Raw genomic sequence first — 20,905 nt, 5'->3', positions numbered from 1 at the left:
TGCAGGCTTTTTGAGGAGGAGCCTCCAGGACAGAGTGGCTCTCCAGACCCAGAATGTGGAGGGACTTCACTTCCAGGCAGGCGGCATCTGTCCCTGCACCTCGGAGAGTTCACGCTCTCTCTGGCTTCTCTGCTTTGATTCTTTCCTTCCTTGCCTTTCTCCTCCTGCTTGGCTTCTGCTCCAGAGATCCCCCCAGAATCCCACTCAAGTCCGCCAGCCCTCTGTCTCTGCTTCCCGGGATAATCTGACTGCCTCAGTCTCCCACACCCCTGACCCTGGTCAGGACATGCTGGAGGTCAGGGCAGGCTTCCATCTGTCTGGAGCATGCCACGCGTCTCCCTGAATCAGCCTCCTCTCCTGAGCTGAGTAGTCAATCCCTCAAATTCCCTGCTGGGATTCTTTCACTTTACTCTGTGACTCCTAATCCAAGGCACAAGGCTAAACCCCCATGTAATGTGCAGGGGACTGAATTGACTGCAGAATCAACCCAAAGCTAAGGAATCAAATAGAACAGCCTGCTGACTCCTGTGGCTTTTGCCATCAGAGGGCAGATGGTGTACAGAAACCCAAGTGCAGGATTTCTGGTGTCCCCTTGTCCTTATAAATAACCAGAAAGGGCAGAGGCAGAGGTCCTCCTGCCATCTATGCTGAGTTATTTTAGAGCCTCTAAAGCATGGTGGCATTTGTTCGATGTGCACACTCTGTAATTTTAGAGACAAAAACAGGCCTACATTTAAGCCATGGGTTGTCTTTCTACAAAAGCCCAAAAAAATTGAGACTGTTTACAATTTTCTCTTGTTTTCATTGAGAAGTTTTCTGTTTTCTTACCTTTCACCCTGTGTCTTCCCCACCACTCCAACTTTTTTTTTTATTCTCTACCCAGGAGCAGATGGCTCCCCAGACCCTCTCCCTTCCCCAGGGCAGAAGGGGGCGGCTCACCCTGACCCCAGCCAGAGCTCGGTGGACACAGGACCAGCGAGGCGACCTGAGGACCCTGGAGGGCCAGAGTCACCCAGGATGCCCGAGTCTGAGGACAGCACCTCCCCAGGGACAATGGCAACGGCTCATCCTGATCTCCGTGAGATGAGAGCAGCTCCCAACGCCAGCTCGCCCTGCGCTGCCCGGAAGGCAACGACCCCCAGGGGAGCAGGACCCATGGCTGAGGGGGCACCTCCGACTGGTGCTGGGCTGCCACGAGACCTCACGTCCGGGAAGAAGAGCCAAGAGGGGGTTCCGGGTCACTGCGCCAAGGCTCTGCAAACCTCAGCAGTCCTTGTCCCCAGAAACTGCCAGGGGTTGGCTCTGCCCCAGGGAACAGACTTGGGGTCTGCCAGCGCCCCGCAGGCTGGCCCAGCCCTGCCATCGCCAAGTGACAAGGCCCAGGAGGTGTGTGAGGGTGCCTTGGGGCCCGGCTGCCCCGGAGGGAGCGGGCACTGCCCGGTGACAGATATCGACAGGCTCCTGGGGGAACTGGATGCCTCCGGAGCAAGGCTTCCCTCCCCCGGGAAAGAGGACCGGCTGAGCAGAGAGCAGGCTGCCCAGGGGCCACAGCCAGCCTCGGGGAGTCCAACCCCTGCCCCAAGGAGGCCCGGGGCGGCTGGTCCGGCCCCTCACCCTCAGTGGGCCGGCCAGCCTTCAGTTTTGGATTCCATCAATCCCGACAGACATTTTACTGTGAACAAAAGCTTTCTGAGCAACTACTCTAGGAATCTCAGCAGTCTCCACGAAGACAGCACCTCGCTGTCAGGCCTAGGAGACAGCACCGAGCCGTCCGTGTCCCTCTCGTCCATGTACGGGGACGCGGAGGACTCGTCCTCGGACCCCGAGTCGCTCACCGAAGCCCCGCGAGCTCCCGCCCGGGACAGCTGGTCCCCTCCTCGTCCCCGTCCTCCTGAGCCTTCTCACAAGGGAGACACGACGGAGTCGGAGGAGGAGCAGGTGGAAATCTGTTCCGCGGATGGCTCCCCCGATCGACCCTCAGCCACTGCCCTGGCTCCCGCCCGGGCGGCCACCTGCCCTGCCCTCACCGCAGCCCTGCCCCCCAGGGACGGAGCCCTGAGCCAGGTGGGGGCAGAAGTGGGCCACACAGCCCGCTTCGTGCCAGGCACCTCCACCCGCCCGCAGCCACCTCCTCCTCTGTCAGACATGAGCTCTCGGGAGGCGGAGCCGCCTGAGGATGCGAGGGTCTCCCAAGACCCCAGGTCCCCGAGTGAAGAGGACTCTGGGGAAGCCACCCAGCCTCCTCCGGGCATCAGGCCTGTCCCCAGCCCCCCGGGCGCCCTCGGTTCTCCTAACATGGTGAATGGTTTGGAGTATGACTGTTTGGATGACAAGACCCCACCTGAGAAACAAGAAACAGATGTTCACACTGCTGAAAACCAAGCCTCCTTCAGGGCGTGTGTCCCCAAGAACGGAGACTCAGCTCTGGGAACCCTGCACATCTCCGGAGGTCAAGGCCCAGAGGACTTGTTGCCAAAGCCAAAAGCCACCTCCAGGCGGCCCCTCATGGCCTGGTTTAAAGAGATAAATAAGAACAATCACGGGACGCATCCGCAGAGCAAAACTGAAGCGGAACAATCCACGCTGCTGGCCAGAAGTCCCGACCCCAAGGCCCAGGTGCTGAGCTCAAGCCACAAGAAGGGGGCCCCTGTGCCGGATAGCCCCCCTCTTCGGCTGAATCTTGAGAATAAAGACCTGCCTGGGAAAAGTTCCATGGAAACCCTTTTGAGTAACTGTCAGAAACCCAAAGCCGGTCCTAAGCTGAAGAGACTGAGCGTCAGAAGCAAAAGCAAAGTCAGTTCCGAGGCCCCAGCCGCCCACACGGGGAAGACGGCGGGCACGGAGCGCAGGAAAGCCCTGGTCTCGCCCCAGGCCTCCCACAGGATGCTCTCCAAGGTGGCGGCGCACCGGCTCCACGCAGCTGACCACGAGGAGCTGGACAGGAATGCCGCAGTCGCCCCCCAGTCTCCCCAGTGTGTGGAGGCCAAGCTGCCCCCTGGGACCCTGGGCTCCCTGAAGCCCTCTGCATCCGACTCGAGCATCAGGGTGTTCGTTTCGCCCGTGACCACCCCCAAGACCCCTCCTGAGCAAGGTGGGTGCGGTAGGCTCCACCCGGCTGTGCATGCGGAACCCGACCGAAGCTGCCTAGCTGCCACCAGACCTCCCAAGTGTGGTCCAGAGAGCAGGGCTCCCCTGGCATCCCCGGGGCCACCAAGTCCCGCGGCATCGAGGAGCGGCATGTCCACAGCGGCCATCAAGCGGGAGGTCCCCACTCCCGGGCAGGGCGAGCGGTTCCCATCCAGCCAAACGGACTCCGCAGCAGAAGCTGCCCTGCCCGGGGTGACTGGTGACAAAAGAAGCAAAATAATTGCCGGTGAGCCTCCCGAAAGAACCAAGCAGCTGAAAATCATTGAGATCCCTTCTGAAAGGATGCTAAAGAGCATATCGGGTGACATGCCGGCTGAGAGGGACAGACAGGGGGGGCTCTTGTCCCAGAGCAACCGTCAGGAGAAGAGTGAGGTTGGGCTCTGTCACCAGCCAGGGGAGTCCTCCCCAAACCACCTGTCCTCACTCCCAACCCGGGTCTCCCAGGTGGAGCTGGAAGCACAGCAGCGATCTGTCAGCCTGGCAAGACTCTCCTCCTCTTCCTCCCCGCAGCTGCCAGCTAGAAAGGCTGATCCCAGCCAGATGGCCGATGCCCTAGGGGTGCCCAGGAACGGCCCACAAGCGGGCCCAGTGCTGGACGACCATCCCTACTTCACGCCAAGGCCAGCGACCAGGACCTACTCCATGCCGGCCCAGTTCTCCAGTCATTTTGGCCGGGAGGGCCATGCCCCGCAGAGCCCAGGGCGCGCCCCTCGGGACAGCCAGATCCCTGGCACTAGCGGGGGCCTCTTCGAGGCCAAGGCATCCAGAGGCACCGTTCTCAGCCTGGCTAATGGTCAGGGCGTATACAGCGTAAAGCCCCTGCTAGAGACTTCAGGAAACCTTCCGACAACAGACGAAGCAGATGTCCTGTCCTCCCAGGAAACCAGCTGCCAGCTCACAGACAGAGTCACAGTCACCAGGAGACATCACTACTCCCCGCAGAACTGGCCCCATGAACCCACCTCCTTTTTCTCTGTGAAGCAGAGGATCAAGTCTTTCGAGAACCTGGCCCACTCTGACCGGCCCGCGGCCAAGGCCGGGGCCTCCCCCTTCTCATCAGTGAGTTCCAAGCCTCCCATAGGGAGACGGTCATCCGGCAGTGTGGTTTCCGGGACGCTTGGCCACTCCAGTGACCCAGCGGCGAGGTCGCTGAGACGCAGCCTGAGTTCCTGCAGTGAAAGCCAAGGTGAAGCCGGCACCACCATCCCCCCGATGACCAAGTCCCCGTCCAGCATGATGCTGACCATCTCCCGGCAGACCCCAGCAGACCCCCGTAACAAGGGCGCTGACTCTGACCCCAAGAGACCACCTGGTCCTTCGGGCATCCCTGCCCCGACCGCAACCCCTGCCTCTCCTGCCAAGAGGAACAAGTCCTCGGTGCGTCACACACAGGCCTCACCTCTGTCCCGCTCGAAGCTCCAGGAGCTGAGAGCCCTGAGCATGCCCGACTTGGACAAGCTCTGCAGCGAAGACTTCTCAGCAGGACCATCTGCCGTGCTCTTCAAAACCGAGTTGGAAATTGTCCCCCGGAGGTCGCTTGGCTCCCCTGCTGGGGGCCTCGCTGGGTCCACTGCCCTTTCATGCCCCGAGGATGGGGCAGACAGGGCCTGTCCCAAAGCCACTGACCCCAGAGCACCCAGTTCAGCCCACGATGTGGGTGAGACCACCCAGGATCTGCCTTCTGGAAGAAGTTGGTCAGTTAAGTAAGTGTCCCTCCCTTCCCCTTTTATGTAATTTTTTTTTTTAATGGATTAGTTCTAGACTTTTACAAAAGTTGCAAAACTAGTGCAAACTTCCCATGTACATCGCACCTAGCTGCTCCTTAGGTTAACATCTTACATAACCATGGTCCATTTGTCAGAAGTTAACACTGAAACAACACACAATTAGCTAAATGACAGACTTTATTCAGATTACACTGAATAAATCCCACTAACATCCTTTTTCTATTCCAGTCTCCAATTTTTTTTTTTTTTAATACTAGTACTGGAAAATAAAGTGCCTGCAGGGAAGTGTTTGTCAAAATGTTGCTCTAAAGAGAGGCTTTTGTAGGACAGGGCACTTTGCAAAAACACAGAGCAAGAGAGAGAGATGGTACGATGAGGAAACCTGACCATTGGGGTAGGATTGGAGCCTTTGAAAGTGACCGAAGTCAAACAGGAAACTTCTAGTATGTTTTAAAATATTTCACTGGAGCCTATACAATATTTAATATGTCTGAAATTTTCTGTTCAAGTTCAGCATTGGTCCCCTAACATCTTGGAGGGATCCTAGAATCCATAGGAATTCCCACTGCTGTTGGCAGTGAATGAAATTTCTGTTGAGCGTTAGAGCTTCTTCAAGCAGTTTGAAATGGAGTTGTGACCAAAAGAGAGCATGAAAATCAGAAAATACCTGCAATGTGGTAGAAAGGAGATCATTCTTAATGCATCCTAGTACAGTGGAGAAGTTTTTTTCTTTAACGTTCTTCCAATATGTTTATATTATTTAGTTTGCAACAACTCCTGGTCTCAGCAGGGGATCAGCAAAGACTGCAGTCCGTTCTGTCCTCAGTGGGGTCCAGATCTACTGTCCTCACTCTCATTCAGGAAGCGAAAGCACAATCAGAGGTGAGTGAAATACGGAAAATGGGAGGAATGCATCCCTGTGTGCGTAGGACTGAGCCCCTTTGCTGTTCACCCGAAACTACCACAGCATTATTCATCAACTATACCTCAAGACAAAATAAAAAGTTTAAAGTTCGGGGGTAAAAAAACAAACAGAACTACAGAAAACACTGGAAGATGGGACTGCTGCCACCTCGGTGCTCAGGCGTGTGCCACAGCTTTAGAGGACCCGGGAGAGCCCTTCTCCCAAGTCCCGTGCGGCAAGTTCAGCAGCGCAGTCTGATCTGTCTTGGGTGCTCGCAGCTTGCTTCAGAAGCTTGCTTGTCTTGAATTTTTCAGTGCCAGATTGGTGTTTTACTCCCCCAGGAGCAACTAGTTACCATCTTCCCCACCCACCCCCGACCTGGAGTTTGTCTGCAGCAAGTGCTGCCAACAGGACTCGGCATGTTGGAACGGTGGGGGAATGGCCATGAGTACCTCTGTCCATCTCACAAGTACCTCCGTCCACCTGAGTGGACATAACTGCCTGTGAAGGGAGCCACCTGCTGGGGAAACGAGAGTTAACAGCTGTGTGGCCCTACTCTGGGGCTTCCCTGGTAGCTCAGATGGTAAAGAATTTGCCTGCAATGCGGGAGACCTGGGTTTGATCCCTGGGTCTGGAAGATCCTCTGGGGAAGGGAATGGCAACCTACTCCAGTATTCTTGCCCGGAGAATTCCATGGACAGAGAAGCCTGGTGGGTTACAGTCCATAGGGTCACAAAGAGTTGGACACAACTTAGTGACTAACAGTCCTACCCTGGCCCCAATTACAAGACCTTCAAAGAAGCAGATTAGTCGTTACAAGTCAAGTCTTTCGATAAATTGGATGTGACCGTAAACAATAACAAAAGAAACCATGGGTTCATATTTAGAATACTTCTCTGAAGCATGTTAATTTCTCAGAAGGATTCATTAAGATTTGAACCCAAATAAATGAATATTTTTTATCCAGAGGAAAAAAAGCAAATATGAACAATTTTTCTTGAGTGGTAATATACCTGGTCACTGATACCACCTGAGAACACGATTCCAGAAATTCTAACATTACCCAGAAGGGTACCCAGATGTGACATTGGCATCTAATATGGAATGAACCAGAATGGAGAGGAGATGCGGAGGAATAGAGATCAGTTCCTTTCAGCTTCTACTCCCTTTGGCTTCTCTGTCCCTTGTTTGGTCTGTGCGGTTAGGAAACATCTTGAGACATAACAGCATTTTTTACTTTCAGCAAGAGGGACTGTTCCATCCGCTCCCTTCTTTCATCGACTTGTTACAAATCATGAAAGCCTTACTCTTGGATTTTGTATCAAGGTGGCTCAGTGGGTTCATACTTTGCCAGGCTCTTTGCTCCAGACATTTTACAGTGTTAGATATGAGCGGAAAACCAAAAAGCCTCAAACGAGCTCACACTTGAGAGGCACACTGTCAGGGACCACAAACACAGCAGACTCTGGTGTGGACAGCGTGCTCAACGCCACCCTGGGGTCATCTCCCGGCCTCCCTCACCTCCTCACCCTGGTTCCATATTCACCACCAGGAGGTGTTGAAGATTATTCCAATTTTGATCAGAATGCAGCTTGCTTTTGCCTTTTTTCTAATTGTCTTCAGTTAATTTTGGAGAGGAGCTGTGAGTAGAGACGTCCTTTCTCTGTCATCTTCAGAAGTTTACTACCTTGCTTTTTTCCCAATGAGTGTGATCCGCAGGTGTTGTACTGACTTCCTGTGGCTTCTGGAGGGTGCTGTGAGAGATTTAGAGTCAGGAAACAGCTCTGGTCTTGACACTTCAACATGTGCAGATCTTGGGAGAGCTCTTGAGGACCATCTAGCTTCTCTGATGCTGTGCTAACCTTTTTGGAGAGTCAACACTTAGCCTAGCAGTCAGTCTCTAGCACACTTGTATCCTCAAACACAACTAGAGCAAGAAAAAATCTGAATAAATTAAAATCTTCGTGGTATATCCCAGAATGCAGGAGAGTCTCATTCTTAAATATTGTCTTTGCTCCAGTAAGGCATTTAAATATCTGAACAGTATTTCTAGTTCAGCATCCCATTTCCAGAAGCTGCACTGAGATCACTTCCCAGACCACATGTTCCTGTTTTTGTGAGAAAGCCTAGTCATCAGTCCTCTCTGGTGACCAGCGTCTTGTATATATGCTTGAACTTGCCCATGAAGTAAACATCCCAGCCCCCCAAAGTTCTGCTGGATACTCCAGTGTCAGCTTAGGTTTGAATGAACCTCTTTAGAGGGGTGTAAAAATGCTCTGGATTACTCTTTAGAACTAATGCTAAACATTGTTTTTTTAAATATTGGTTTCTTTGCCCAGCAAAACAAAGAGGTGGTCTTCTCTTTCAACATTCTCACTTTCTCTGTCACAGCCAGCCTGGTTATTATTAGATTCTCTTTCTGTTGCTGAGCTTGAGAACACCTTGAATTGATGGATTATAAATCAATTACTTCATGGGAAACCTAGCAACACAGCTCTTTAAAATGATGCTGAATCACATCTAGCATGTGGGCAAAGGAAGTCAAAATTCAGAATAATTAGCCCAGATAATTTTATTTTAAAATCTTTATTCCAAGGTACCTTTCGATTGATGCTTAAAACACAGGAATGTCTTCTGTTATTTAACCCTAGGACTCAGTTACTAAGAATGTTCTAGTCCCAGTGAGTTGACAGTTTTATATGTACTTCCCATTTTTCAAAATACTTTTGTGTTCTTTAACTACCAGTTCATTCATTGTATCTAAAATCCAATGAGCTGAACATGGTGGGGTTGAGGGGGTGTAAAACTTATGGCTTCAATGTGCTTTTATCCTGTCTTGGCATCTATACTTCTCTCTGCTACTGACAACACAGGCTTTGCTCAATTGTAGACTAAGAAAACTGTAAAGAATTCCTTTCATGATTGACTTACGTGCTATGATCAGGTTTGGGAACACACCATCTGGTGCTGAGAATGGCTTCTAAGTGTCCCGTGTCCCTGCCCCCATCCTGGTTCATATGACCTTCCCAGTAGTCCTAGAGCTATAAGATAGACCCTTGAAACTCCGCATAAGCACCACGCAGGAGGAATGCAGGGTATTTGAGATGGGCCCTCCACTCCCAATAGCGTGTGGAGGCACCTAAAGAACCATCAAGTTTAGCAGTAACAAGCCCCACACACAGTACTGTGGGGAGGATGTGTTCAAACCTTCCTTACTCTGGCACAAGAAATATGTTGGTTTCTGTTTCTTTTCACTAGAACAAAGAAGATATTTGCTTCATAGTCTTGAATAAAAAAGAAGGCTCAGGTCTGGGATTCAGTGTGGCAGGAGGGACAGACGTGCAGCCAAAATCAATTGTGGTAAGTGACACTGTGGAGATGCTGTCGGGTCAGCCGTGCAGCAGCCTGAGAACTTGATCAGCACAGAATTCATGTCAGTCGGTTCAAAGAATGCGGGGGGGGGGGTGTCCTGTCACCAAAACCAAGTGGGGAAAGTGGTACGTAATGTTTTCATTGACAAACATAGGCACTTTTAACACATAGCGAGTGACCTAAGATGATGCTACATAGAAACAGTTGTCTACATCCTCATATTCACCTAAACATTTTATTGGTTTAAGATGGACCTTAGAACTAATGGACCAAAACTTGCATTTGCTTATAAATCAGTTCAGAATTAAAATTTTATATCACTCAAGAAGCCTCTGAAATCATTAGGGAGATCAGTTTCCTTGGGCGAGACCCAGTTCTGTTCATCTTTTTTCTTATTGCCCCATGGAGCACCAGTATTCTTGCCTTGAGAATCCCGTGGACAGAGGAGGCAGTCCGTGGGGTCGCAAAGAGTTGGACACAACTAAAGTGATTGAGTATGCACATGGAGCACCGAGGCCCATTTTAGACGCTAGCAAGAATAAAACTGTATTGAGGTGCTGCTGCGGCTGTTATTAATCCTGTCTCTCACATGGAATGTTTTTGGTAAACCAAGTGTATCACATGGGAAACTTGCCATGAGAAACTTAATGTTACTACAGATTGGCCCTTTTTCTGGACTTCTTAAGTGAACTTGGCTCTGTCCTCTCCTCGTCGCAGGTCCACAGGGTGTTTTCTCAGGGGGCGGCTTCTCAGGAAGGGACTGTGAGCCGAGGGGATTTCCTGCTGTCCCTCAACGGCACCTCACTGGCTGGCTTAGCCCACGGGGACGTGCTGAAGGCTCTGCACCAGGCACAGCTGCACAAAGATGTCCTCATGGTCATCAAGAAAGGGAGTGATCAGCCCAGGCCCTCCAGCCGGCAGGAGCCTCCCACAGCCAACGGGAAGGGCTTGGTGTCCAGAAAGACCAGCCCCCTCGAGCCTGGAACAGGTAAGAAATCAGTTCAGCAGCTGCGGTGGCCTGAGCTATCTGTGATGGTTTTGGCGAGAATGGCACGGATTCTGCTGAACACGTAAGAAACTGTTCCTGTCCAGATGCCTCCACGGTGTCGGGCGTGTTCGTTGTCTGCCCTCTGCTGCACTGTCTTGCTCTTATTCTTCTAGAAACCGAAGCCCTTCCCAGGACAGGCAAATACCTTACTTACCAGATCTTGTCATGCTTAACCTTTGCCCTTGCACTGTCTCAGAGGTTTGGTGTACTTGCTTTTCTTCTCTTTTGGACCACATGGCTTTGAGATCTTAGTTCTCTAACCAGGAACTGAACCCTGGCTCTGGCAGTGAAAGCGCTCCGTCTTAACCACTGGACCACCAGGGAAGTCCTTGTTGGGTGTATTTTCAGTGCAATCCTGGAAACTTAAGCTGTCAAAGGAAACCACCGGGCACTCAGTCCTAACAGTTTTCAGAGTTTGTAAGACTCAGGAACTCAGATATAGAAAAGGCTGTCCTGAAATTTATAATCACTAAGTATTCCTATAGCCGCTTCAGGGCATCTGGCCTTGAACCAGCTTTAACAGAGTTACCAAACTACACGCACGTTCAGGGCATAAATTTCTTTCTTCGTATTCCTATTCTTCAAGATCCCCCTGCCTAGGGCTCTACCAGATCCAATATGCCTTACCCATGATAAGGTGATTACGCCTCATCAAGCACTGACTGCAGCCCACTTGGGCTTGATGTTCGAAGTGCCTAGGAAGCTTTTTAAAATCCCGATGCCCAGGAAATCCCCAGGTCAATTAAGTTAAACTCTGAGGGTGAGTGTGGAGTGAGGGACGGGGGCCCAGTATCTTTTTAAGGTTCCCAAGTGATTGCAGTATGGGCCCGTTTTCCTGTCTAACCAAAAGTTTATGACCTACTGAAAAATGGTGCCCTGCCCTCTGTGAGGAAGTTTCTTTCAGACCATGTGGAATGAGTGAGTGAAGTTGCTCAGTCATGCCCGACTCTTTGCGACCCCATGGACAGTAGCCTGCACCAGGCTCCTCCGTCCATGGGATTTTCTAGGCAAGAGTACTGGAGTGGGTTGCCAGGGAATCTTCCCGACCCAGGGATCGAACCCAGGTCTCCCGCATTCTAGACAGACACTTTACCATCTGAGCCACCAGGGAAGTCCGAAGGCCTTCTTTAAACCACAGGAATGGCCTTTATATTCAAAGGTGGTGATGCTACCTTGGCCCCAACCCCAAGTGGACAGTTTAATCTGTTTGTGGTCCTTCTCCTACCTCCCAAGCAAATAAGTGCCCTTTCCACTCAACTCAGACATCCTTCCCTGGAAGGGAAATAAACGGCAAATTTACACTCTGTATTCAGACCCCCAAGACAAACCTCAGCACACAGAGTAGGCACAGGATTGTTGCTATGGAGCTGGCATCACCACGGAAACGTTCTCCCCAGAGTGGAGCCAGGAGATGGCAATGAAGACAGCTAGTGTGTGATACAGACAGACAACCAGAAGCAGGGGTACCCCTCACAGGAGGAGGACGGAAGCACCACGTCTCCCATGAGGCCTGGCACTTGGGTATCACAGGTTGTCAGAACCAGACTGTGATGTTTAGCTGCCAAGGTTGGCAGGAAATCAAATCTGATTCCCAAAGCGTGACTTGAGTCTACTCTGAGATGTGCACTGACTGTGGGGATTTCTGCCTGGGCAGCAGTGCCTTGTCTGTGCTGGCAGAAGGTGCTCAGGCGAGCAGAGGGGTGGGGACGGCAGGAACACAGCTCCGGGTGTGGGGAGACCAACCCTCACGTTGGTGGACAGGACTCGAGAGTGCTGGGGGAACACGCTGGGGGGCCCTGGGCCGGCAGGGCCTCGGATTGCTGCCGTCAGCTTTACAAACGCATGCTGTCGCCGCAGGGAGAAGCATGGCTGCGCACGAGGCTGTGTGCGTGGAAGTGCTGAAGACCTCGGCCGGGCTGGGCCTGAGCCTGGACGGAGGGAAGTCATCCATGGCTGGAGACGGGCCCCTGCTCGTTAAGAGAGTGTACAAAGGTAATGTCCTAGAAAAGCCAGTCCACTGCCCAGTGCCTGTTTTCTCTCTGTGCATGTCAGCGCCTTCCATCTGGAAATCAAATTTGTTTTTAATGCTGTCTGACATCCAGGGTCTACTGCGTCAGCTCTGTCATGAGCATTTCACACGTGTTGCTCATCCACGTGACAGTTATATAGCATGGGTACTGTTAGCATCCCTGTTTTACAAAAGAACAAAGTGACCCACGGTGGGGGTTACACAGACACCTAAGGTCACGCCGATGTCAGTGGCCAAACCCGGCTTGAACCCAGGCAGTCTGCTCCGGTGTCTGCGCCCCCAGCCTCGAGGCTGTATCCCTGACCCCATGTTCCTGTCTTTGTGTTGTTACTTACTGTTAGCTACATGGATGTGAATACAGCAAGCTAAGGAGGCATAGCTCCTTGGCAGTTGCTCCATAGCAAGCTAAGTCATGCCATCAGCATTGCCAGTCAGGGGTACTTAACATTGGTCAAGGTCATATTCATTTAAAATTTCAAGAAAGTAACATGTGAGCCACTAGATATCACTGAAATAGTTGGTAGACAGGTCTCTTCGTGAACTCAGTATATTTTATGATCTTGGACAGTTCTCAAAATTCTCTCTCTAGGTCCCAGAGCTGAACAGTTATATTAATAATATAATTATACTAATGATATGTTTATATATACCCACATATGCTATTTATAGGTGTAATATTTTATATTACAATACTGATTTCATATATACAATATGTTTATATTGATATTGTTAGTATACTTATTTAGCTCAGGAATCTGAAGAGATTCTTGGGACTGCCCATGATCACAAAATGAATTATTTAAGTGTATGAAGAAATTTCATATTTACCAATGATTCTAATAATATCTACTGCTCCCATCTTACTTTCTTGCAGTCTAGCACACACCCAAACTGTAAATAGGGGTGGCCAGAAACAGGCTGTTTGCTCACGGTCCCTGGGGCAAGCAGAGGACGGGCACAAATCAGGAGCCAAGCCTCTGCTGTATGATGTCTAGACGCACGGTACCAGGAAAACACTGCACGTGTTAACTTGACAGCCAAGTTAAAACAGAAAGCCAAGTTAAGGGAAACGTGACAGTTTGACTCTTCAGAGCACTCATAAGCAGGAGCTCTAAAAAAAGTACATGAAGAGCATCAGGAGACTGTCAACAGACGTGACAAACCTGGAGCAGAAAAACACCACCCATGAAACAAGAGGGTATTCAGAAGAAGGCAGATACATCAACACACACACAAAAACCCATTAGCAGAAAGAAAGTCAAACTGTATTTAAATTAATGAACAGAATTAAAAATATACTAAATCCTTATGGAGAGAATTTATAAAAATCAAGGAAGAAACCTTAAAAACTACAGCACAAGGGAATAAAGAGATAAAAATTACAAAAGGGTATTGAGCGATAAGGGAGAATGAGGAATGCCAGATAAAGAGAAATATTTGGAGAAGTCATGACTGTTGAAAAACAATAGGAGTATTCAGGCATAAGAAAACCTAAAAAAGCACACAACAAGTTTGCAGCTTGCTCACTACAATCAGACAGGCAGCACCAATGAAGAGGAAGATGATGGAATAACGAACGGACTGAGCCTGAAACAGCAAGATGGTGATGTTTAGGACACGCACAGTGAAGGGTGACTGTGATCAGTCACAGGACATGAAGCTTCTGCCGGCCAAGCAGCTCACCTCTCAATAAGGTGTTTTTAGCCTGTGAGCCAAAAGACCAGGGGCCAGATAAAGCAGCAGCCAGGTGGAGAATGGGAGGCCAGGCCCAGGAATCCCATGGCATCTGCAGCACCAGAGTGGAAAAGCAGCCCTGGGAGAGGTGAGTGCCCCTGAGGTCTCCTTCTAGCAGAGCAAAGATGATGTTCCAGTATCTTCCTGGCCTCTGTCTAGCATCGGGCTAGAAATCCATGAACACTGTACTGTGTAAGTGGATAGAGAGGATGGGAAAGACGCACCTGTTGCACAGACAAGCCTTGCCACTGCTCTTGTGTGCAAGCCTGCAGATTTATTCCTGGGAAAAGGCATTCAGGGATTTCTGAATATTATACTGCTCCCTCCTCTCGAATCTTTCTGGAGACCAGTAAAGCTGGTTTCTTTGTTCAGGCTTAGCACTCTACCCAAAGATTTTTTCTTACCTTTATTTTACTTAAAAATTTAATGGATACAGGTTTTCTGTTTATCTTGGTTTCCTGTGCCTTTCAGCCCAAACACTAAAAGCAATACAGCAATATTCAATTTCTTGCATCAATCTAATACAGAAAAATTCTTTGAATAATAAATGAATTAAATATTGTATTTCCCAAAAGCTCTCTTGAAGGTCAGGGATTTTATTGATGAAAAAAAATGAGAAAATAATTACTTGTAACCTCTTGTGTGAAGCAGCAGCCATCGAGGTAGAACATCATCACTATTACTGTCTAGGCTGCTTTTAAAATGTTTCTCTTTTCATCATTTTACCAAGAATATCAGTAACACAATAAGACAAGATTAGAGGTATGAAGACTGGAAGTACAGGAATGTAGTTTGTCATTATTGGCAAACTGTATGTCCTTCCTTCCTCACTGGAAAAAAGCTAAGAGAATCAAATGTCAAGCCAATATAAACAGTTCACCAAGACTGCAGAATTCACAATCAACATACAAAAAAAGCAACAGAATTTCCTGTATATCAACAATAACCATTGTTTTAAAATCCTAATAGAATTACATAAATATCATACAAAAACACACCATAAAAGTATATCATTTATATTACACATATATGATATACATTATACATAGATATAAAATGTTTAACTTCTAAATGGCAAAAAGTTTCATAAAAATCTAAGCAACTGGAAGATATTTGCAATGTATTTACATCAACAAAAGGCTAATTCCAGAATATACTAGTAACTATAATTCAATAAGAAATACAAAATAAAGGGAAAATCTGGGTAAAGGAAATGAACAGAAAATAGACAAAAGTTAAAACCTAAATGGTCAACAAACAGAGGGAAGGATACTCAAACTAATATTAGTTATTGGGTGAAAATTGTAACTACTAGGAATCATCTTTTTAAAATCAGGTTGGCCATAAATAAGAAATCTCATAATACGATGTGTTGGCAAGATGTAGGGAAAGGAGAACACTCATACTTTCTTGCAAAAGTATATATAATGGTACCTCTCTCTGGGGAAAAATTTGGCAGTGCTTGCTAAATTGGAAGCTATGAAACAGTTTAAATTTCTGTCTGTAGCAAAATGATGAGTAAAATACATTACATCCATAAAAAGGAAAACTATGCAGCAATTCAAGAAGCAAGTAGGATCTATATCCATTAACCGGGACCAGCTCAAAAACCGTGAATGAATGAGAAAAACAGCTAGGCGTACATTCAGTACTGTAAGCTACCAATGCACAGTAAAACTGAAAAGAACCTAAAAGTGTGCTACACAAAAACTATGCAAGACGTTTTTGGAAAAAAGCATAGAAGGATTCTAAAAGATATTTTCTTAAAACCTCAATAGACACACCCTGATGAAATTGGAATTCTCTTTGGCCTCAGGTAACAGAAAACCCAAAACAACAGTTTAAACAAGAAGGTTTACTTCTCTCGCGCGTATAAGAAGTCCAAAAGCTGGCACAACCTCTGGTGTGCACAGCGCTGAGTGGTTCATCAAGGACTTCACCTGCTTCATCTCATTAGATCCTTGTAAAAACCTAGTGAGGGAACAAGACAGGTTAACACCATTTTGCAGATGAGAAAACTGAAATTTCAAGAAACCTTAACCTGCTTGAAGTCACAGACTTTGAGACCAAATCAGTGTGACTGCCTACAGCCCCTAACTCACAGCCTCCTGTTTTGGTTGGTTGGAATCCCCATATCCTTAGACTCAGATGAACACCCAGAAAATTTATGGTTTCAGATAACCTGCTTGGGGCCTTTAGTTAATATTCCCAGAATAGGAACTATGCTAACACAGTGTTAACTGGGTCTGTCAGACATCGGTGCTTTGAGACTTCCAAAACTGTGTATCTTGAGAAAGCAATGATTAGAATTCAGTCTCCTTGTTCTTTGTAGGCCTGATATTGGTGAGGGCTCATCTCTTTTCTGATAACAACATGAAGTGTTTTGTCCTTGAGTGGGTTTGAAATTCCTTTCTTCCAGCTATATTTTTATTCTGTCAGTCTTTATAATCAACTATCATTTCACATGTATTGATATCAAATAATAACGATGATTTTCAAAAATCTAGGACAAAAAGATTTATCTGCTCAGTGTTTTGAGATCTAATTAAACATTTCTGAGAAAATTCTTTTCAAACTTAGGTATTTTTCTCTCTCAATGTCCTTTCTTCCGTTAGATGAAAAGATGCCTCTACAGCCAGCGTGCATTTCTTTAATATGATTGTTTTAGATGTTTATGTGCAAGAGTATATAGAAGGGGGTGCAAACTCTGTCTTTTCCAAAGCTCATCAACTTGCCATAACAGAGTTTCATGTAGAAATATGTTAAGCTTTGTTAATAAGTAAAAAGCAGGTCACTGATGAGTATATAATTCTCATTAATTCTCAGCATGTTGGATATATCAGCCAATATTTATTAAAAAGTAGAAGCTGAACTTGTTTTTTATTGGTCATTTGGATTTTTGGTGGGTTGATTATTGATCTGGAGATCTTTAGCCCAGCTGAAGAGTAACCCCCATTCTATTTGTTGACTAAATACAATGAAAATATCATCCCCTAGTCAATTGATTATGTTTAGGGGAGGAGGGGTTACAGATTTGAATTTTTTTATGTGGTCACATTTTTCTGTGTATATGCTTTGTGTGTCTTGTTTTAAGGAAAACTTTCCTTCTCCTAAGATTAAAGGCAGGCACATGGTTTAGAGATTTTTCTAGCTAAAGTTTTTAGTTTACTTGGAATTTATTCTATATATTACGAACGTTCCCAGCTATCATTCTGTCTTTATTCTCACAGGTGGTGCAGCTGAGCAAGCAGGAACAATAGAAGCTGGAGATGAAATTCTGGCCATTAATGGGAAATCCCTGGTGGGGCTGATGCACTTCGATGCCTGGAATATCATGAAGGCTGTCCCAGAGGGACCTGTGCAGTTAGTCATTAGAAAGCACAGGGATTCTTCATGCAGCAAGCACTGGTAGTGACGCTAACGGTGCTTGTTACTTTTTTTTTTTAAAACCTGGAATCGCCTTTTCTCAATTCCCTTTTTTGGCAAATCAGAATGACTTCTCTAAACAATGGGTTCCTGAAACAACAGAGAAGCACTGGTACGGGCAAGACTATCACACTCCCCAGCTTTTTTTGTTCACACGTGAAGCAGCAGCCATGGAGCTGAACTCCTAAGCCTTCTGCCTGGATCACTTAGGCTGGGAGGGTCCACTTCGTTCCAGTGCCTGTCCCCTCCTGTCTGTTATGTTTCCTAATGGGGACACAAGATGTGGCATGCCCTTCTTTACTTGAAACATTTAGTGAGACCTCCAAATCCTTCCTCCCACCTCTCCCAACATAATCAATCCTGGCAATTAGGGATCTGACAACGTCTGAGGGCAACACAACTGTCACAACTAAAAGGACTAGTTTTATATAATTTTCTAAGTAAATGACAGAATGCTTTTAGGCACATTCAGTGGGAGGAGCTAAGGGTCTGTTATCCTGAAAAGGAAAACATGACCCTTGAACAAACAGAATCAGTTATGACCTAATGGTTAGGTTGGCTCAGGAATTATCCAAAAATGAAAAAGCAAAATACAGAAAGTGGTATTTTTAGTGAGTGTAATGTGCAACGTATGGCTGCATAGTTTAATCGGTAGTTATTGATTACCATGAAGTATTGATCATGATCTAAAGTGTACGTCGTAAGGCAATTTTACAGGAATGCAGTTTGGATAAACTGTACTAAATAGCCATGAACTTCGCTGCTTAGAATGAGCAGAAAGTTCCAGCTCTGAAAGCACCTTACATCAGTTTGCAACTTGTCTTGAATAAATGCTGAAATTCAAGACTGGTTAATGAAAGAGCAGGCAAAAATACCATTGTCACTGAGTTTCCATTTTTATATTTTATGTACTCTCCAACCACTAATTTAAGCTAAATTTTTAGAAATCAATTATCTTTTTAGTATCCTTGGATTGTAATCCAAGTAGAGGAGCTTAAAATAATCCTTTTAAAGGACTTTTTTTTACTTTTTTCCCCCTTTCTCAATAAGCTTAAGAAATGTAACATTTCTAACCATTGGATCAATTTTCCTGACCTGAGTGTAATGGCATTAGCTCTGCAGTGACTGAAGTTTTTGCTCTTTTTGTTTTCCTGTTTTGCAAATTCTCTCTTTTGCCAAAAATGTTTCCCAGCAGAACACAGTTGTGACTCACGCTTGCTTGTGACACTCATTCCAGCTGCTCTTCCTTCTGAAGCACCAGCTTCTTTGTAGTAACTGTTTCCATTCGATGTTGCTGTTCCTGGTCACCAAAAGGGCCGGCCTCTCCTCACACTGTACCTTTTCTTAACGACCCAGACCTTCATCAGCTTCATTTACTAAAATGTAATCAGAAGTTGGAGAATGAGGGTGAGTCAGTCTTTCGAGGTAAAGGAGCAGAATTGGGTGGTCACAGGCCACATGCTCTGGTGGCACAAACCAGCCCACTGAGTCTGAGAATACGGGTGAAGCTGCATACATGCGTGCATGGTGACGCAAAGGTTTCATGTGGGTGATTTCTTTCATTAACCTATTTCTGAGTGACTGATCCCAGTAAACCTCTGTGGCACTGGCCCAGAGAGGTTCTCAGATGGGATTGAGTTATCTGGCTGGTGTGAGCCCAGATTCCTCATTTTAAACAGGTTATACAAAAGGGAATGTAGTTCACGAGTTTGCTAGAAAGACCTGATTAATTTAGCTTCTACTTTTCACTACTACAGTTCCAGGTAGGATACTATAGGAAGTCAGTGCAAGGTGCATGCTAGATTGTTTTTAAGTCTCTGGGGTCAGTTTTGTGGCTTCTGCTTTCTTGCCTAAATGAGAGATGATTTGAAGTCCACGCTGAAAATTTTTTGTCTTTACTCTCCTAGCTGTGCCTACATAGAAATGCACAGTCCATGTGACAGGAGCTTCTGAAGCAATGAAATAGTCTCTCCTTCTAAGAGTTCCTAACCCTCGTAACTAAAAAGTGTGAGGGTAGCCCTCTGGTTCACTGAACCATATTCAAGTCATCAGCTATTTCTAGTGGACCCCGCCAGAAGGCTTCCCATGGAATTCGACAATTAGATTTTGAGGAAGCAAAAGCTAAACTTTGACCCTAAGATAGAAAGATATTTACTTGTTGTCAGTGTCCAAGGCATGACTTGTATTTCTAATTAGTCTAATAAAGTTCCACACTTCCTGACGTGAACACTAATGGTATTGTCCTACTAAAACTTCCATTGTTTTGGTTTTTTTAGCTGGTCAGTCAGTCATCCAATAAGCTATGACAGTAACTTTGTTATGTGTATATCGTAGTTGCAAGGATATACCGTGAAGGTTGAAGTAAGTTGGGTTTCATTTCTATCCTCCCATACACAGTTCATTTAATTTTAGGGTTGACTTAATTGGCACCAGACCTGTTGTATGATATTATACATTATCCTTTATTTATGTAAAATAAAATGCCTTATATATTATGAAAGAGTAAGTGCAATAATACAAAATAGCCTGTACATTTTTAAAATGTTGTCGCCAAGTTATGTAAATCCACATCTCTATAAACAACCTTTTTAAAGTAATTTTAAGAAAATAAACACTGTTTACTACTTGTTCGTGGTCTTAGTTTAGTTCTGCATCTATAGAATAACCTTTTACAACATGAAGATAAGAAATACTGATGACCTGAATGCATAAGAGGAACAAGACAAAAGAAGTCAAATCCCTCTTCTTCCATGGTCACACCTAGGATATAACACAAACTCAAATCTATTCCACCTCTGAAATCAATAAATCACACAGCTCACACCTCTATAACCTCCTGGAGCTTACTACCCTTTCTCCTGGTACTGCTTCTTCAATTTCAACAGGCCTCGAATCCCTAGCGTGCATGCTAAGTCACTTCAGTTGTGACCAACTCTTTGCGACCCTATGGACTGTAGCCCGCCAGGCTCCTCTGTCCATGGGATTCTCCAGGTAAGACTACTGGAGTACATTGCCATGCCCTCCTTCAGGGGATCTTCCTAACCCAGGGATCAAACCCAGGTCTCCTGCATTGCAGACAGATTCTTTACCACTGAGCCACCAGGGAAGCGCCACCTGGAAGACCCCTAATCCCTAAACAAGTGTCAATTTTCTCACCTTCAGAAACCATTCCCCCCTGCATTCCTTCCCTTCTCTGTTTAGACTAGACCCTATGGTAGAACACTAGGCATACAGCGCCTTCGCCCAGGTTGATCCAGGATCCTTTCAACCAGCCAGCTTCTTGATGCCTACATGCCAACTCCTAGAGAAAAATCTCACAACAGTATGATAATGCTGCAAATTAAGGGTTTCCAGCCTCAACTGGATGCTATTCACAGTTTTTTCTCTCCTTCACAATGACTACATCATTCCTTTTTACTAAAAACCCTGCCCATTTTGATTTACCTCTCCCCACAAATACCTGGGTGATCTAGGATCTTACTTCAGAGTGAAATTAAAATCAACTACTTTATTTTAGG

General features: G+C 46.7%; 1 protein-coding gene across 9 annotated transcripts in view; it reads left to right on the top strand.

The window, feature by feature from the left end:
* PDZD2 (PDZ domain containing 2) overlaps positions 1 to 20,015 on the top strand; it is a 255,476-nt gene extending 235,461 nt beyond the window's left edge. For all 9 annotated transcript variants that reach the window (XM_043887462.1, XM_043887461.1, XM_043887459.1 and 6 more), the window contains 6 exons: positions 884 to 4,850; positions 5,639 to 5,756; positions 9,037 to 9,138; positions 9,868 to 10,138; positions 12,056 to 12,190; positions 17,192 to 20,015. In XM_043887462.1, the coding sequence (XP_043743397.1) occupies positions 884 to 4,850; positions 5,639 to 5,756; positions 9,037 to 9,138; positions 9,868 to 10,138; positions 12,056 to 12,190; positions 17,192 to 17,373 (4,775 nt within the window). In that variant the 3' untranslated portion in view covers positions 17,374 to 20,015. The remainder of the gene's footprint in view (positions 1 to 883; positions 4,851 to 5,638; positions 5,757 to 9,036; positions 9,139 to 9,867; positions 10,139 to 12,055; positions 12,191 to 17,191) is intronic.
* Positions 20,016 to 20,905: the final 890 nt, after the last annotated feature.

This window comes from Cervus elaphus, chromosome 25 (assembly GCF_910594005.1).
Source record: "Cervus elaphus chromosome 25, mCerEla1.1, whole genome shotgun sequence".
Lineage (NCBI taxonomy): Eukaryota > Metazoa > Chordata > Mammalia > Artiodactyla > Cervidae > Cervus > Cervus elaphus.
Note: the sequence above shows the minus strand (reverse complement) of the source record. Positions and strands in the feature narration are given on the sequence as shown.